The 17,782-nt window shown below is 35.2% G+C and overlaps 1 protein-coding gene across 1 annotated transcript; it reads left to right on the top strand.

Moving 5' to 3' along the window:
* Positions 1–4,690: 4,690 nt before the first annotated feature.
* Positions 4,691–5,365, top strand: LOC131613176 (uncharacterized). The gene is made up of 2 exons (XM_058884869.1): positions 4,691–5,087; positions 5,174–5,365. Exons 1-2 carry the CDS (start codon positions 4,793–4,795, stop codon positions 5,203–5,205), a joined length of 327 nt encoding a protein of 108 aa, XP_058740852.1. The 5' UTR covers positions 4,691–4,792; the 3' UTR covers positions 5,206–5,365.
* The last annotated feature ends 12,417 nt before the right edge of the window (positions 5,366–17,782 follow it).

The raw sequence follows: 17,782 nt of genomic DNA, 5'->3' as shown, positions 1-17,782 counted from the left end.
TCATAAACATATTCATACATCGCATACATCACCTCATATGTATGTTCCTCATTTATTTTGAGAAACTCGTCACATAACACATACACCATAACATTGCATAAAAAACTGACAATATCTGACAGGTACATTACGAAGATTCGAATCTTATTCAAAACAAAGCCTAACGCACAGTTTTCCAGACATCTACGGATGCAATTTGGATTTAGTCTAACACACGACTCATCCTTCAACCTAACGCACGGTTTTCTAGACATCTACGGATGCAATTTGGATTTAGTCTAACGCATGACTCATCCTTCAGCCTGATGCACGGCCTTCTAGACATCTACGGATGCAAATTGGATTCAGTCTAACGCACGACTCATCCTCCAGCCTAACGCACGGCCTTCCAGACATCTACGGATGTAAATTGGATTCAGTCTAACGCACGACTCATCCTCCAGCCTAACACACGGCCTTCCCGACATCTACGGATGCAAATTGGATTCAGTCTAACGCACGACTCATCCTCCAGCCTAACGCACGGCCTTCCAGACATCTACGAATGCAAATTGGATTCAGTATAACGCACGACTCATTCTTCAGCCTAACGCACGGTTTTCCAGACATCTACGGATGCAAAGTGGATTCTAGTATAACGCACGACTCATCCTTCAGCCTAACGCACGGCCTTCCAGACATCTACGGATGCAAAGTGGATTCTAGTATAACGCACGACTCAGCCTTCAGCCTAACGCACGGCCTTCCAGACATCTACGGATGCAAAGTGGATTCTAGTCTAACGCACGACTCATCCTAAATATATCCTCCATATACGGTCTAACGTACGACGTATTCTGACTCTCAAGCAGGATGACATCTTCAAGCCCATCCCAATCATACATCTTTTCCAAACACCTGGGTGGAGAAATTGAACAGGGGCAGCTGTCATACCCCAAAATTTGCCCATACTATTTCTCTTGTTCAAATTCAAATTAAGGCATAATGTTCAAAGTCACCCTCTCCTAAACAAGGCTCAAAGAATTAGGGTTTTGCTGTTCTGAGGGAAAATCAATGAACCAAAGGCTCCAAGGCATCCCATATGGTCTATGATACCCCACACTACCTCCATGACAAAATACAGGTCTCAATTCAAAGAATTGTTCACTCAATTGCTCATAAAGTCAACAGTCGACTGGGTTGACATAAAAGTCAACTGTGGTAAAAGTACAGTCAAAACTCCTGATTTTTTGTCAACATCCTCATATTTAAGTATCATTCACCATTTGATCAAGAATTGATCATGGTTCATCAAAGAGAGATCAGAAATCAACAATTCCAAAAGTTTCTAAATTAGGGTTTTAATAGGAGAAAGTCAACTGAACTTTGACCAGCCATAACTCCTACATGGAACATCAGAAATTTTCCATCCAAAGCTCATTTTGAAGGAAACTGGATTATCTACAATTTTGTGTCTCAAGCCAAGTCTAAAAATGCTTCATTTGAGAGATATGGAGCAAAACATTATAGGTCCTTTTCAAAAGTCAACAAAAAGTCATCTTTTTCAAAAAAACACACAAGGAGCATGGAAAACTATTTTAACATGAGACCAAAAACACTGGTTAAAGGACTCTTCAAGGTTTCTAAAAAGTCATACAACTCTTCCATACCTCAAAAATTGAGGGAGATATGCCTTGTCAAAGTTGGACAAATTTGAAAGGGAAAATTGTCGCACGCTCGCGAAAAATGAACAGAGTCGCCACCAATATATTTATCCCAAAAGGGAAAGGAATATCAGAAAACCTAGCAAAGGAAGGAACAGGGTCTTGCGACCAGAGAATCAAGGTACGGGAGTCGGTTACGCAAGGGGAAGGTACTAGCACCCCTCGCGCCCATCGTACTCGATGGTATCCACCTATGTTTGTTTCTATCTAAAGGGTGCATACTATGTCTATGTCTAAATGCGAAATGAATGCAGAATGTAGGGAAAATAAAGAATTGTACTCGCACGGGCCCTACCCCGCTGCCTACGTATCCTTTTCAGGAATCAGAGTTACCGTAGCTCGGCTCACGATTTTCTGTTTGTTTTTGTGTTTTTTAATTGGGCGGAGTCAACGTTCACGTTCTTGCATAAGGGATCGCCTACGATGCGTACGAACGGAAATGACATTGCCCTTAGGTGCCAACGAGGCAAAAGAAAAAGAAATGATTGGTTTGTGTCTTTTAGCGTAGATGAGTGATGAACAGTTCCCAATACCGGGCCACTCACCACTTTCTCTACTTTGCTTTAGTCTGAACCATTGTTATGTGTTTTGAAGTGTTTTTGGTTGTGTATTTTTTAAGGGAATTTGTTTGCGAGTCGAATCACATAAAATGTATAATGATCGAGAAGCAGATTAGGGAATGAATCCCACTCGCTTCCATCCCATTATGTAATGTTTGAGAAACAGATTAGAGAATGAATCTCACTCGTTTCTCTCCCATTAATTAATGTTTGAGAAACAGATCAGGGAATGAATCCCACTCATTTCTCTCCCATTAAGTAGCGACCGAGAAACAGATTAGGGAATGAATCCCACTCGTTTCTATGCCACTAAGTGATCGAGAAATAGATTAGGGAATGAATCCCACTCATTTCTCTATCACTTGCTTAATGTGATTCGCATCTTCCGTTTATTAATGTTTTAAAGAGTTGAAAAGGAAAAAGAATGCAAGAGGGAACTAATCCTAAATTCTAATCTAAGTTGTTCTAACTCCTATTGTTAACATACTAATGGTATTAACAAGGTAGGCCGAAAATATGGCCAAAAACAAGTAACAAAAATCACATGACAATTACACAAAAATAGCATGAAAATGATAAAAAAGCATAAGAGAAGCAATTCAAGTATTAGTACAAAAATGAAACTAAAAAATACTACTATTTTTTATAAGCTTTTTATGTCAACAATTACCTAAAAGTCTAACAAAAGTCAAGAGATTTTTATCATGTTTACACCACTTTGAATTAAAACTAAAAACTACTTATTTTTTATGGGTTTTTTATGAAGGAAATTAAATGTCAAAATTAGTACTAGCCTAAAACCTAAATTTTAATAAGCCTAAACTAGTATCTTTATTGTGAAGTTTTTATGTCATTTTATTACCTAAAAGAAGTAGCAAAAAAACTAAGTAAAAACCTAAAAAAACTATCAATTAAATGGAGTCAGGGGGGTGCAAGTTGAATTCAGTGATGCATATAGCAGAGGCGTTGGGCCCAGGGTGTTGGCCCAACAGAGTTTTTTTATCAGTTTTGTCCAGCAAAAAGATGTCATCGGCCAAGGGGTGGTGTAATTAGCAGTTTCGTTACAGGCCCAAACAGCTTGTTTTTGTTGTTCAATTTTATTCAGATTTTTATCCATGGATTTACTGTTAATGACTCAATTAATGTTCAGGTTCTAGATTAGACTTTATATTAAACCTTACACTAACAGAAACTTTATGTTAATTAGATAATCAAACTTTAGGCTAATTAATTGTATCATGAAAACCAATTTTATTCAAAAGGGAAATGAATTAGGATTTTAGGGTTACCAACAATGTGACGATTGATCTTCTTTGAACGAGTCTCCTTCACTTTCACGGTGAACTCAGCGGCGGCGTCGGAGGTTCAAATTCTCTTCCGTGACGAAGACCTCTCAGTGCCTCCGTAACCACACCTCACCTCTCAACGCATTTCTCTCGTTCAATCTCTGCTCGTCCCTCAGATCCTCTCTCACCTCCGATGCGTTTCTGGCGTTGTTGTGGTCGAGGTCGGTGCAACGATGGTGTCGGTACCTTGTTTACAGGTTAAAGCTTATTGGAAGTTGATGATGAACGTGATGCTGTTGTAAAGTTCTTGAAGACGCAGCGTTGCTTGATGCGATGATGATGAACACAAAGCGGTTTCTCAGAATTCCGATGCTTCTTGCTTTCTTTTGATTATCGTTTCTTTGTCGTCAAGGATCCTGCAGAATCAGCGGTTGCAGGTAATGAAGATGATGATTTGTGGATTGTTGTTGTAGATGTAAATTCACGTATGTGGAGAAGATTGAATTGCGCCTTTTCTTTTCTGTTTTGCAGGTTTGGTGATGAATGTTCCGGTGATGAAGATGAAGGTTATGCGATGGAGATTGATGAGCAGAAGATGGTGATTCTGAGATTGTGAAGATAATGAGAGATGAAGATGGTGGTGGATGAATGAAGTTCGGTTGAAGATTGATGAATTTTCTGAGGTGAAGGCTCAAGGTTGCAGAATGATCGATGATAGAGAGCAAGATTGAAGAGTTTTCTGTCTGCTTTTTTTTTGAAGAATTTTTGATGATTGAATTGAAGAGGTTATGAGATGGTGAAGAAGGTGAAGATTGAAGCTGTGAAGAAGTGAAGAAGTGAAGAAGAGTGAATCGAGCGAGTGAAATGAAGGTCAAGGGGAAGATTATATAGAGGTTAGCTCACTTTGTTTTTCTGTTATACTCCTCAATAATTCTGTTAGTAGCTGTTATGAGAGACTTAGAAAAATCGGTTACAATTCTGTTATGCTGGTCGGGAGTTGGTTACAGATCTGTTTGGACAGTTAGGAATTCTGTTATTTTTGTTTGATAACTGTTAGCTACATTGGGAAATGAAAGTTAGTTAGGTTGTTTTCTGTTTTGTTAGTTATAGGAGGTAGGAAGTTGTTGGCTGAATGTTAGTAATTGGTAACTGACTTGGGTCTGAACTGCACTGCACCTATTTTTCTTTGTATGAACTTGTATGCCTTGGTTCCGCTGCATTGTTTTTCTTTTGCACTGACTATATGTCGATGGTGCCCTTTGAAATGGAACGAGATACACATATACCCTGTACTGTGGTGGTAATTGATACTCTGAATGTTGTATTGTTGTATGCTAAAGGTAACAGTTCTGACTTCGGTTTATCACGTGGCGTTGAACTGTGTTTGGGGCAGCTTGAGTCTTTTCTCATGGAGGATCCAGCTTGTACACTAACTGATTTGTTTTCTGATGCAGGGTTGTATGTTGATTCAGATTGGCATAGCACGACGAATCGAATGCTGCGGTTTATTGTTTTGGGAATCGGTAGCTTAAAGAAGTGTGAGATACATCCTTTTGTTTTTGAAGATTTGAGTAAAGAATAGGCTTTAGGATAGCTTATGGTTTTTTCTTTGTTAATGATGCAGGGACTGGCTTTATTAACAGTGAAGTAATTTGAATGTAGTGTGGGAGCTGTTTGGATTTTGAACTGGATGTGTGTATTGCTTTTTTCATGCGCTGAGTTAGGACATTCTTGTAGAATCACAACGTGAATGGCTTTGTACAAGTCGGGCGGCTAGTGTGAATTATCGGTATGCCTTTTTGATTTATGGATTTGTATGAAATGGTTTTGAATTGGATGCAGTAGGTAATTTTATAATGGAATGTATGTTGAATTGTATGGTTTTGGTTTTTGTGTGTGGACTGTTTATTTTTGGTTTGAATTGGTACTGATGTGATTATGCAGGGACTGTGTCTGTTCTTATTGATTGTAGGCCGCTCCTTGTACCTTTAAGAACATGGCTGCGAGTCTGGTTTACTCATAATCTGATACTGCTCCCTTTTTTTGGTATATTTGCAGCAGGTTGGTTTTTGCCTCATTTGAGTTTCAATTGTGCAGGTCTTGTAGCGGCAAGGGCATGTTGGTTTGTAATGATGAAGTGAGAATTCGGCAAAGTTTAGAGGAAGAGTAGCGTGAGGTTTTTAGAATCAAAGAAGAGCATAGGCTTAGGAGTTTTAGGATTTGATTTGTATGGGATTTTTTGTAATGAAATTTGATGGGCTTTTTGTAGTTTGGATATGTATGGACTTTTGAATATTTTCTTGTAATGAACATGAACATGGATTTTAGTAAAGGGATTTGAAATGAATATATGGACACTTGAATTTTTTTTGTAATCTTGTGTGAGTTCTAATCTTGGATGTTGTAATGGTAATTGGGATAGAACAAATGTGTAGATTCTTGAATTTAAATTTTGAATGGATTTGAATTAACAGCCTTGAACTCAAAATAACTCATATGTGCAAATTCCTTTGAATCACTCTTGAGTGATGAATAAAACATGCACTTGAGATCCTCGATATCAAAAGAGAACCATAACCCACAAACTTGAATCACACTTCTCGCCCACTCAGAAATATTGAACTCCATATTGAATCCAAATCCATCCTCACTTCTTGATGTGATCAACCTATTAGCTTTATTGCTAAAGCTCTTACTTGAGAAATCCTTAAAAGATAAGGCTTGAAGCATGGGGAATCCTTGAAGAAGATAGGAATTGAAGCACAAATAATCATCTTGACACAAAATCCAATTAACCTCCACAAATGAATCTTGACAAACTCAAACGCCACGAACGACAAACCCCATCTCAATGGTATTCAGTCGAAACCTTGAATGATGCACACCTTGTGACTTGGTGTAGAATTAATCCATGAATCAGCCCTAATACACGTTTTAGTGCGTACAGAAGAACCAGTCGACACGAACTCATCTGAAATAGGAACCTCAAAGCCATAAAGGGACCTCAAGCTTTCAAAATCCTCGATCCCATGCTTTTAGATGCTTTATGATGCATGAGTTATGTTAATGCCTTAATGGAGAGTATGTACATGAAATGCAAAGCCTAAGCCAGTTAGAAGTTAAAGGGTAGGACAAATTTGGGGTATGACAAAAATGTGAAACAAAAGGCTTCAAATTGAGATTTTTTGCAAAGGAGCCCAACTTTTTATGGCCCAAACTTGTCTCCCAAGTATCCAAGAGTCTTAAATCTGAATGCCACGAATTTATCATGAATGCTTGATTTTTATTGGATTTTTATTCATTTAAAGGATATTTAAATAAAAAAATTGAAGAAAAAATTGGAGATTTGATTTGATTCTTGTTTCCAATCAGTTTTAATCATCCAAATATCAAATATATGAGTCAATTTCCATGGCAAGGGAGACTGAAAAGAGATGGACAAGATTTAAGCCAAGTTTAGAAACTTTCAATATTCCATTAAGATTAAATTCCAATCTCTTGATTAATGAAGATTTGATTCAGTATTTTGACCTAAAAACACTCTCCTATAAGAGCATAAAGAGAGCAGAGCACTAGGGGACGAATTCCTTGCCTCCAAGAACCATAACAAACTTCCCCAAAACTCAAGAAAACTTGAATTCTGTTTTGAGGTTAAAGAACAATTCAGAGAGATTCAAAGGTTCCAATACGTCCCTGGGTGTTCATTGAAGGTGTGTGGATCATTGCACGACATCAATACTCCCAGAAAACTCTCCATTTAGCCACGGTTAGTATGAACATAATTTTCTTCAATTGCTTCGATTCATGATGCATACACATATTTTGATGGCATAATTCTGTTTGTTATGATATGTGGAGAGTTTTTGTGTGGATAATTATTCAATTGCGCGCATATATACCATTGTTAGATGTTAGGGTTTCCTTTTAAAGATTTTCATTACAGGTACTTTTAGGCCTAATTAAGGCCATAGGCGAATTCACGAGGTCCAGACGAACTCGTTCATGACCTCGCGAAAAGTTTATATGTTGTTTTGGCTGTATTCGTAAGAACAGGGCTATGGCAAAGGTTAAGCACCGTCACTAAAAGTCGTTGCAGACTTTAGAAGACGGAGGAGGGAAGAAAATGATGACGCGTCGCCTCTCCATTGGTGCAAGCACGCGCGCGTTCTTCTTTTTAAAATCCAGAGATCACATGCGTTGTGGCGTACGCGCTATCATGTGCCTTCGTCACTAGAACCACCAGATCTCATACTCTTTCAATCCAACGCAGCCAGACTTGCAGGTGCACCATGCTCCCTCAACACGCCAGCCACACATGATCATCCAGCTAAGTTTTTAATTTTTTTTCTTTTTTATTACATAAACCCTTTTTTTTATTTTAAATATTAGTTATATATACATTTTATATGAAAGATTTTCTTCTTTTTTTTTTTTCTAAAAAAACTCTAAAAACATTTTTTATCTTAACAATTTTTTTTATTATTATTATTTTATTATCGATTATTCGATTTTATTTTATTTGTTTTAAAATTGTTTAAATTGTTTTAATTAATAAATTAATTTTGATTAATTGATTAAAAATAAATCTTGACATTTTAAAAATCCAAATTTTATTTTGATCGATTTAACTAATTAGGTTAAAAACCAATAATTAATTAAATCTGATATTTTATTTAATTTACGCCCGAATCAGGGTTTGCGAGAATTAGCCATACACTGAAAAAAAATTTCTTTGTGCATTTTTCAGGGTTAGCAACAGATTTTCCTCCGACTACGCGCCATGCCTATTACGAAGCTAAGTCCCAACTTTATTATTTCATTTAAATATTTATTTGCCTTATAAAAAATGTTATCAGGGTTAACCTCAAAATTCAATGGACTCTTTCCGCACTCACTTCCTTTTCTGTCTGTCTTTGCCAATTTTTCAGGGTTAACCTCGAGGCTACCTCCGACTACGAACCATATTAGATCAAAGCTAAGTTCTATCCCATTCTGATCTTAATTCTTATTTCGTATTATTTTTATCCGATTAAAGTTAGCCTCAACTATTAGTGAATCGATAATGCACTCACCCTTGGTTTTCTCTTTTTCTAATTTTCAGGGTTAGCCAACCGTCAAAAGCTCGATCAGTCGGTAACCCTAAAACCTAAACTGATTTAATTTTCTTTCTTTGATTATTATTTGTGTCAGATCTATTGCATTGCTGTCTCTTATCCCTTTTCCCCATTCCTATAATATTTTTGTAACTGCTTCCTGGTGTATTGTTTGGCCTTAAAGGCACTTAAACTGTGATATTATATATTATTGCGTGGTTAGTAATCCTAGGGAGTGATAACTTTGAATTGAACTTAGAATAACTAATTATAAGACAATTTCTGAATTAATCACGTGATTGTTGCACCCACGCACCTTTTATGGTACCTCTCTTATTGCCTGTTGCCTTGTTTTTTTTTGCAGAATAGCCACGTCCCTCGAATATGAGGATACCTCAGCAATGTTGCCCTCAGTTCATTCTCAAGGTCATAAGTCCCTAATGATGCTGCCTTCGATTCGCCAAATATGACCTCGTCCCTCGAAGTTGCCTACGAAATGCTGAGGTATCCTCTGGTTGCCTAACGAAGATGGCTATTCTGATCCTTCCCTTAGACTACCTGCCCCTCTATGGCATGGGACAGTCTTATGGCGAACGATAATTCGATGACCCGTAAAACATCCAAACGAAAGACTTCCTGCCCTTTTATGGTATGGATAGACCCTTTCACCCTGAAGGGCTAAAGAACATTTTTCATCTAACTAGGTAATTGCTCTTAATTACGTTGCTCTAAAAATCTTTTTCTACTCTATTTTCTAAACACTCTCAAGGCTACGCTCATTTACGAGCTAAAGTCCTTGTTTCTTCTTCTACATTTCTTCCACAAGAGTAAAGCAATTAAGAGCCCATGGATAACCATGGATGCAAAGGGTGCCTTACACCTTCCCTTTGCATAAATTACCCCCCGAACCTTGTTTCTTTAAAAAAGGGTTTTTTCTATTCTTTTAGCCTTTCTGATGTTTTGGATAAAATAAAAGTCGGTGGCGACTCTTGCTTACCGCACATTTCGATAAAGTCAGTTCACCGTATTACACTTACAAATAAGAATAAAAAGCTGAAAAATTACCCAAATTTGCAACTTCAGTGTGAAGCAATCATCTCTTAGCCCAGACTTCATTTTGAATATCCCAATGGTCAAAAGATAGATACAGGTGTTGCAAACACACCCTCCAAAATTGAGCTCGATCCAACAGTTAACGAATCTGGAATCACCGATTTAGCGAGACTTGTTACATTAAATCATGATTAAGTTTCTCTCTATTTTTCTATCTTTTGAATCCTTATTTTCTCTCTATCTCTCACAACCCTAAATTGAACCTCCCCACTTAAATATTTGAGACAAATGGTCTAATCATATTTAAGTTTTCCTCCACACAAGAAGGGAGCCTAAACCCAACAAAGTGTACTCTAACTCAAAACATAGGTAACGTTATAGATTAATAAAGTCACAAGGACTTTTACACCAATAGTAAAAACTATAACCCACCCTATGGTTGGCACCAATAACAATCCAATACCAAGAAATAAATTTGATATTTGACAAAAAATTATCAACAGAACTAATAAGGTTATTAAACATAATATCATTCCTTCTCGTCGACCACAAACACCTCACAACAGCCATCCAAATCAAACTAACTTTAGAACTCTTCAATCTCCTTCTCAAACCCAATCAAAATTTTAAAGTTTAACAAGCAATCCTCGTTCTCCACCTCCTCCATATCCAACCAAACAAACAGCTCCTCCCACACCTTCAATCTCACCTTGCAATTGAAAAACAAGTGTATTAAGTTATCTCCTTCCTAAAAACAGTACGTGCAAACTTTATCGTGAGATATGCGAGTGCATTATCCTTTAGATATTTTGAATGATGTCAAAACTAGGACTTAGCATTTATGTACAACGGACTTGTCTTCCTATGTTTAGATGTATTTCTTCTCTTTTGGAAACTTAAAATCATGTTAGAGATGTTTTACATATTGAATGTCAAATGTTTTTGTGAAAAAGTCATGCATAGGTTGACTCATTATGTTGATTTTGCAAAAACAATGATTCTGGAACTTTCAGGTCGACACATAGACTGCATTTTTGCTCTATAGGTCGACACATAGACTACATTTTTGCTCTATATGTTGACACATACGTATTTCAGGTCGACACGTGTTGAGATTTGTTTGAAAAATTACATTATGTTCAGCATAGGTTGACACATATGTGTTACAGGTCAACACATGAAAGAAAAAAAATACTTCTATGAGTCGACATATACGAGCCACAAGTCGACACATGTTGTAAGATTTCAAAAACCTGAAGTTTCTATTTTGCATGTGTAGACACGTACAACTTTCAAGTCAACACTTAGCAGGAAAATTTCTACTATCTGTCGACACATAACTGGTTCAGATTGACTCATACTGTTATTTTTTTATAACGTGTAAAAGTATCTAATATGTTTTTTTAATATTTTGTTTCACTTAACACACACCATATAAGTACCATTCATGCACCATTTCCAAACATTGAAACCAGAAATATACAAAGCATTGCTCATCATATTCAACCACTCTCTATGCATATACACAACAATTACACATTATCATTTTTGTTGGGTGCCATCTAGATTTAGGTAGATAAGGTCCAATTTAGGATTGGTGTAATCAAATTGGGTTGAGAATTCTTTAGGGGTTTCAAGATATATCTATTTGGGGTTTTCCTCGAAGATCTAGGATTGATTTGGGGGTTTTCACAAGATTTTTTAAATTGGATTCAGCCGAGTGAAAGCTTTGAAGAAAGATGTTTATGTCAAAGGAGTAAAGGTAACCGGAGGATCCTTTTAGTAATTTTATGTCATGATACGTTCGCAATTTGGATTTGGATGAGTGAAAGCTTTGAAGAAAATGGTTCTGTCGAAGGAGTAACATTAACCGGAGGATCAAATTGGAAGCATCAGGTTACTAGATCGAGCTCTAGATCAAGGGAAGAGAAAAATATATGATCAACATTAACCATAGGATTTGGAGGGTTAGATTGCTACTTTTTCTCTTGTAAACTACATTTGTAAAGGTTAATTTTCATTATCTCAATTCCTTTGGAATTGAGGGTAGACGTACCCATTGTGAGACCGATTGGGGAACTACCTAAATAAATCCTTCTCTCTCTCTCTCTCTCTTACGTTTACTTGCAAGTTGTGAAACCTTCGATTGTGCAATCGATACATATAGATAATTTCTTTGTCAAACACTTAAAACTATTTTTGTTGAGTTGATTGCAATCTATGTGATTGTAATTGGTTTCTCACATAAACAAAATAGAAGAAAAATATGATTCGAATAAATTGCACACTAAGTGTTTGACAAATTGCTTGAGTAAATTTTTCTTTGTTATTTCATTGGAAACCGACTACTATTGTGTGATTTTTATTCAAACGTACTCGCTGAAAATATATTGATTGTTTTTCTCATCTTATGTATTCGTTCTATCGGTTAACGCATATCCGGTCTTTTCAATAACGGTTCAGGATAGAAAATTGTTGATCTGGGATTGTTTCTGCACACCATTGTTAAACATTTTTCAAAACATAACCTTAATAAGAAATTTTCATTTGCAATCTATTCACTCCCCTCTAGATTATAGCCTATCGTCTAACAAGTTGTGCATAATTCCTCTTATCGCAAGCTGATCTCTTGTTGGTATTCGGTTGAGTAAAACCCTTCACACAAAACTCTTAATTCTTTGAGGCACTTTGGATATCCATTCATGCCTCGTTGCTTTAATGAAATCAGCTTCCTATTGATCATTATCTTCTGCCATGCCTAGTCTTTGATAATAACTATTAACAGAAAAGACATTGTCCACGCTATGGCGCCATCAAAACTCATCAACTGTCTCAACATCTAGTGAAATTTCTTCCAGAAAATTGTCCAGGTTAATGCATTAGTTGAATGCTTCAAAATTTACATCAAACTCATTCGATTTAAAGCACCAGATCCAATTTCTATCTTCCATCTTACCCGCTTCCGTTATTGTTGCATCCGGATCAACATAATCCTAAAATAGAACCATAAAAGAGTTCCTCAATAGTGTGGCTCCAACCATTTGTATTTCCAAAACGTAGATCTTTTTTCATTTTGCACTTTAATTGACACATTATCTGCAAACCAATTATTAGCCATGAAAATATTTGTGCCAATAATATGCAAATCTTTCCACCAAATTGAGTAATTCTTATTTCCTCTCGGAAGTGATCCACACAAAACCTTACTATGCAAGTTACCATATATCCTTCTAAATGATGTTATCATCTTGTAATATCCTCCATTTCCACTTGCAAAGAAGAGTCATATTGCCAACTTGAAGTTTCTCACAACCAAACCACCCTCTTCTTTCGAGTTACACACATTACTCCAATTAACCCAATTTATGCCCATTTTTCTTCATTTCAAAACCAAAGAAATTTGCTATAGATTTGAATTATCTCCTTTATGATCTTCTTAGGACCTTTATAGAAAGACATGAAAAACACTGGAGGGCTTGAAAGAACTGAATTCAACAAAGTTACTCTACCTCCGATTGAATGACACCTTTTCAAGACAAAATCTTCCTCTTCATACAGCTAATCTAGGGGCGCCAAGCAGGGCCGGTCCTGACATTTTAGAGGCCCTGGACAAATAATAAAAATGAGCCCCTAACAAAAAAAAATTGAGCAATAAAAAAAAAGTTATAAATAATACTAATATTTCAATTTTTTAATATATTATTATAAACTAAATCTATTGATATTTATCTTAATAAAAAAGCGCCAATAATTTTAATTAAGTTTATCTATCGCTTTCTCCTTTTCTCGATATTAGAAGAGTGGAAGTTGTTAGTAGTAATTACATAAGGATAAGTTTTTTATTTGTTGTTAGGGTTACATAAGCAAAAGTTAGCATCAGATTGCTTTTATATTTCTCAATGAATTTTGATTGTGTGATTAAAATGTCTCTCACATAAATATTAAGAAATATTTTGGCTGAAATTTTAACTATTATAATTATTATTTTTCATAATTTTTTAGTGTAGAATTCATTTATTTACAGAGTTTTTTCATCTCTAGGAGCTATTAGATCAATCATAACTAAAGTCATCTCAAATGATTTAGAACCTCTGTTCCAATTTTAAAATCATTTTGAGAATAAATATTAATTTATTAATTAAAAAACAATCATCTTGTATTAATTTATATAAATATTTATAAATTAGCATAAATAGTACGACGTCTTCTATAATAAAATTGTTTTTAGACACTTAGATAAGCCCTCAAAATTTATTGCAATTGATGTAGTAATATAAAAAAAGTTAAATATTGTGTTAGATTAGCCTAACCTAAATCAAGCTGTTTAAAAATATTTAAATTTATTAATTTAATTTATTATCCATATATATTCATAAGAATTGATTAAAAATAACACTAATATATAATTTTTTAAATACATTATTGTAAAATAAAATTTAACAATATATATTTTTTATAATAAACCTTTAACTATAATTTAATCATATAATAAACCTTTAAATATTTAATTACAAAAAATATTATCTAAAATTTATATTATAAAAATAAAAATCAGAAAGTATGAAGCTAGTATTATATATTATAAAAAACACAGGATAATAAAAAATATATTTAGTTCAGTTTGTAAGTCTGTATTGTCTAATGTACAATGTACACGTTTGATACTTGTTCCAAGTAAAGTTATTTTGGAAAAAAAACATAAAACCAAGCCTACTTGTTCCAAGTAAAGTTATTTTGAAAAAAAAACATAAAGCCAAGTCTTCAAGTATCGAACACAAGACCTCAACATTATAACAAAACATGCTTGCCGCTCCGCTGAACAGATAACACGTTAAATATTCAAAACAAACTTTATATACAATTATTTTTCAGTGTAACTCATAAAGCCCAACAATAAATTTTTTGAGGCCCTTCTTTTTTTGAGGCCCTGGGCTGTGGGCCTGCTTGCCCTGGCCCAGGGCCGGCCCTGGCGCCAAGTATCACACCTTTTAGTATTGTACCCAACCGGAATGTCTAAAAAATTGAAAGGAATTGATTTAATGTTGCAAGATAAGAAGTGGGAAGCTTCTTCCATAAACAACGCCTTAATATGAACACTATACATTTTGCTTTTGAAAAAAATGACTTTTATCCCTGACACCATTTTGAAAACCCTCAACACCACCTTCATACTCCACAAGTTCTCCCAACACCCTTTCCCAATAAGGACTGTAACATCTGGGAATTGGAGGATCATGTGCTCATGGCAATTGTCAAAACTGAATCTAACATACTCTCTAAGGCTTATTTCTTTATTGATCAAGTACGCTAAACCTTCTGCTGCAAGAGAGAAAATAAAAGGGTGAAAGAGGGTCCCCTTGTCTTAAACCTCGCTCCACCTTGAAATCGTTTGTTGGACTCCCGTTAACCAAGACTGACATTGTGTTGTAAAAAATAGTAGCTTCCATCCAATTTAACCTCTCACCCCACGACCATTACTCTTGAGAACGAACTTCAGATAGTTCCAACTGACATAATCATAGACTTGTTCAAATTTGATTTCAATAACAAACAATCCTTCTTAACTTTCTTTGCTAAATCAAGAATCTTGTCAAGCACAAGAACCTTGCACAAGCAAAAGTTTTTTGAGAAACCGACACAACCAACACTTTTGATAAGATTTTAAACAGGCAACCAACGAGACAAATAGGCCTATAGTTTCCTAATTCTTAAGGATTCAAAACCTTTGGTACAAGCGCAGTGAAAGTCGCCGTTACTGCCTTGGGCAACTTACCATTCAAGTGAAACTCCTCCATAAATTTAACTAAGTCTGCTTCCAAAAGATTCCACAACTTCTAAATAAATTCCAAGTTTAAACCATCAGACCCAAAACTTTTTGAAGGATAGCCACTCTAAACTATGTTTATTGTTTAGTTGGACTTAGCCATAAACTTCATATCCTTGTAAAAAGAGGTTCGTATGCATATCCTTCTAAAATCTCTCAAGTCACTTGATACTCTCAATAATTTTTTTTAGGGACATGATAAGTAAAATTATTAGGCCGAATTTGCATAAATCTCTGATAATGTTTGTCTCTCCTTTATTTCTTTACTTTATTTTCCTTCCTTTGATTTTCCATCCATTTCCTTTTTTTGCTATATATTTACTCGTTTGCTTTAAAATGTTTTTAAACTCTGATTTTTTATAATGATTTAGATTTCAAACAACATTTTTCAAACCTCCATAATTTACCACCCACTTGTGTATGCAGCCACATGTCCAACAACTAGGCCACATAAACATCCTAAAAATATATGAAATACAAAAAGTTATCAAATAAGAGGAAACAAAAGAAAGCTACGCCCTAACCAACATATAAAAGTTATAAGACCCCAACCTAATCTTTGTCAAGGTAAACTAGACCAATAACATATGTCTCTTCCATAATCGTCACAAGTAGTACTATAAAACTCGAGTGGTAGAACCTCAACCATTGGTTCATCATAAGTACCATTAGAATCTCCAAAGGTCAAGTTAATCCAAGTATGCGGAGTCTTCTCTAGTGTTGGCATTTCAAAACATGTGGAAGCAACTAAATCTTCTATGTAGTGAGTAATCTCTTTTGTGGGCGTAACACCCAAAGGTGGCAAAAAACTGGTACCCCAGGTCCTTCACATGGCATCCATCACAGAATATATCAAAAGACCCCCTCATATAGTTAAATATCTTATAGGAACATATGGTTCCTCTGGATCTCTTTAACTAAGTCTGAATCCACTACCACCAACCACATGAACAATAACTCTAACAATTGAAGACACACAACACTAGAATTAAATTAAATTCCATTTGGTTAGCTATAATTTGGTGTATTTGGTTGATGAGAAATGCTATTAGAAAATTATACCTCGTACCCCTACCATTATCCCTCTACCCCTACAATTTTTAAAATATTCCAATTCTATCCTTTTAATTTATAAAACAATTTTATTATTTAATATTTACCATTTCACACCCCTACCAAACTGAATCGGATAACTTGCGGTCAAGTTATCCGGTTTGTAATTTTTCTTCACCGGATAACTTGCAGTCAAGTTATCCGGTTTGTAATTTTTCATCACCGGATAACTTGCCGTCAAGTTATCCGGTTTGTAATATTATAGATAACGATTTTATTTACTTTTGCCTACGGTTTTTCCTTGTTGCCTAAAATTTTTTATTTTTTATTTTATTTACTTTTGGCCACGGTTGTTCCTTGTTGCCTAAACTTTTTTTTTAAAATTTTCGGGTTAGTTAAAAACTATGCACCATCATCATTTTTAAATGGTTTTAGATTTTTTCCTAACAACCCTTTCATATTTCCATCATATTTTGACTTCATCAAGATTAAATGTAGTGTTGTAACGCTCCAAACTACTTTCAAGATTATTGACTGACCCCACAACGTGTGAGTGAGAAAAACGTATGATGAAAAGACTCGTGTTGGTTTGTGGGATTAGTCGGTAATCCTGAAAGTAGTTTAGGGCGTTGCAGACACTACATTTAATTTTGATGAAGTCGAAATATGATGGAAAGATAAAAGGGTTGTTAGGAAAAAAAAATCTAAAACCATTTAAAAATGATGATGATGCATAGTTTTTAACTAATCCGAAAATTAAAAAAAAATTAAAAAGTTTAGGCAACACGGAACAACCATGGCCAAAAGTAAATAAAATAAAAAATTAAAAGTTTAAGCAACAAGCAAAAACCGTGGCCAAAAGTAAATAAAATCGTTATCTATAATATTACAAATCGGATAACTTGACGGCAAGTTACCCGGTGAAGAAAAATTACAAACCGGATAACTTGACTGCAAGTTATCCGATGAAGAAAAATTACAAACCGGATAACTTGACTGCAAGTTATCCGGTGAAAAATTACAAACCGGATAACTTGATTGCAAGTTATCCATGAAGAAAAATTACAAACCGGATAACTTGGCTGCAAGTTATCCGACGCACTTTGGTAGGGGTTTGAAATGGTAAATATTAAATAATAAAATTATTTTATAAATTAAAAGGATAGAATTGGAATATTTTAAAATATGTAGGGGTAGAGGGATAATGGTA

Source organism: Vicia villosa, linkage group LG1 (genome assembly GCF_029867415.1).
Source record: "Vicia villosa cultivar HV-30 ecotype Madison, WI linkage group LG1, Vvil1.0, whole genome shotgun sequence".
NCBI lineage: Eukaryota > Viridiplantae > Streptophyta > Magnoliopsida > Fabales > Fabaceae > Vicia > Vicia villosa.
Note: the sequence above shows the minus strand (reverse complement) of the source record. Positions and strands in the feature narration are given on the sequence as shown.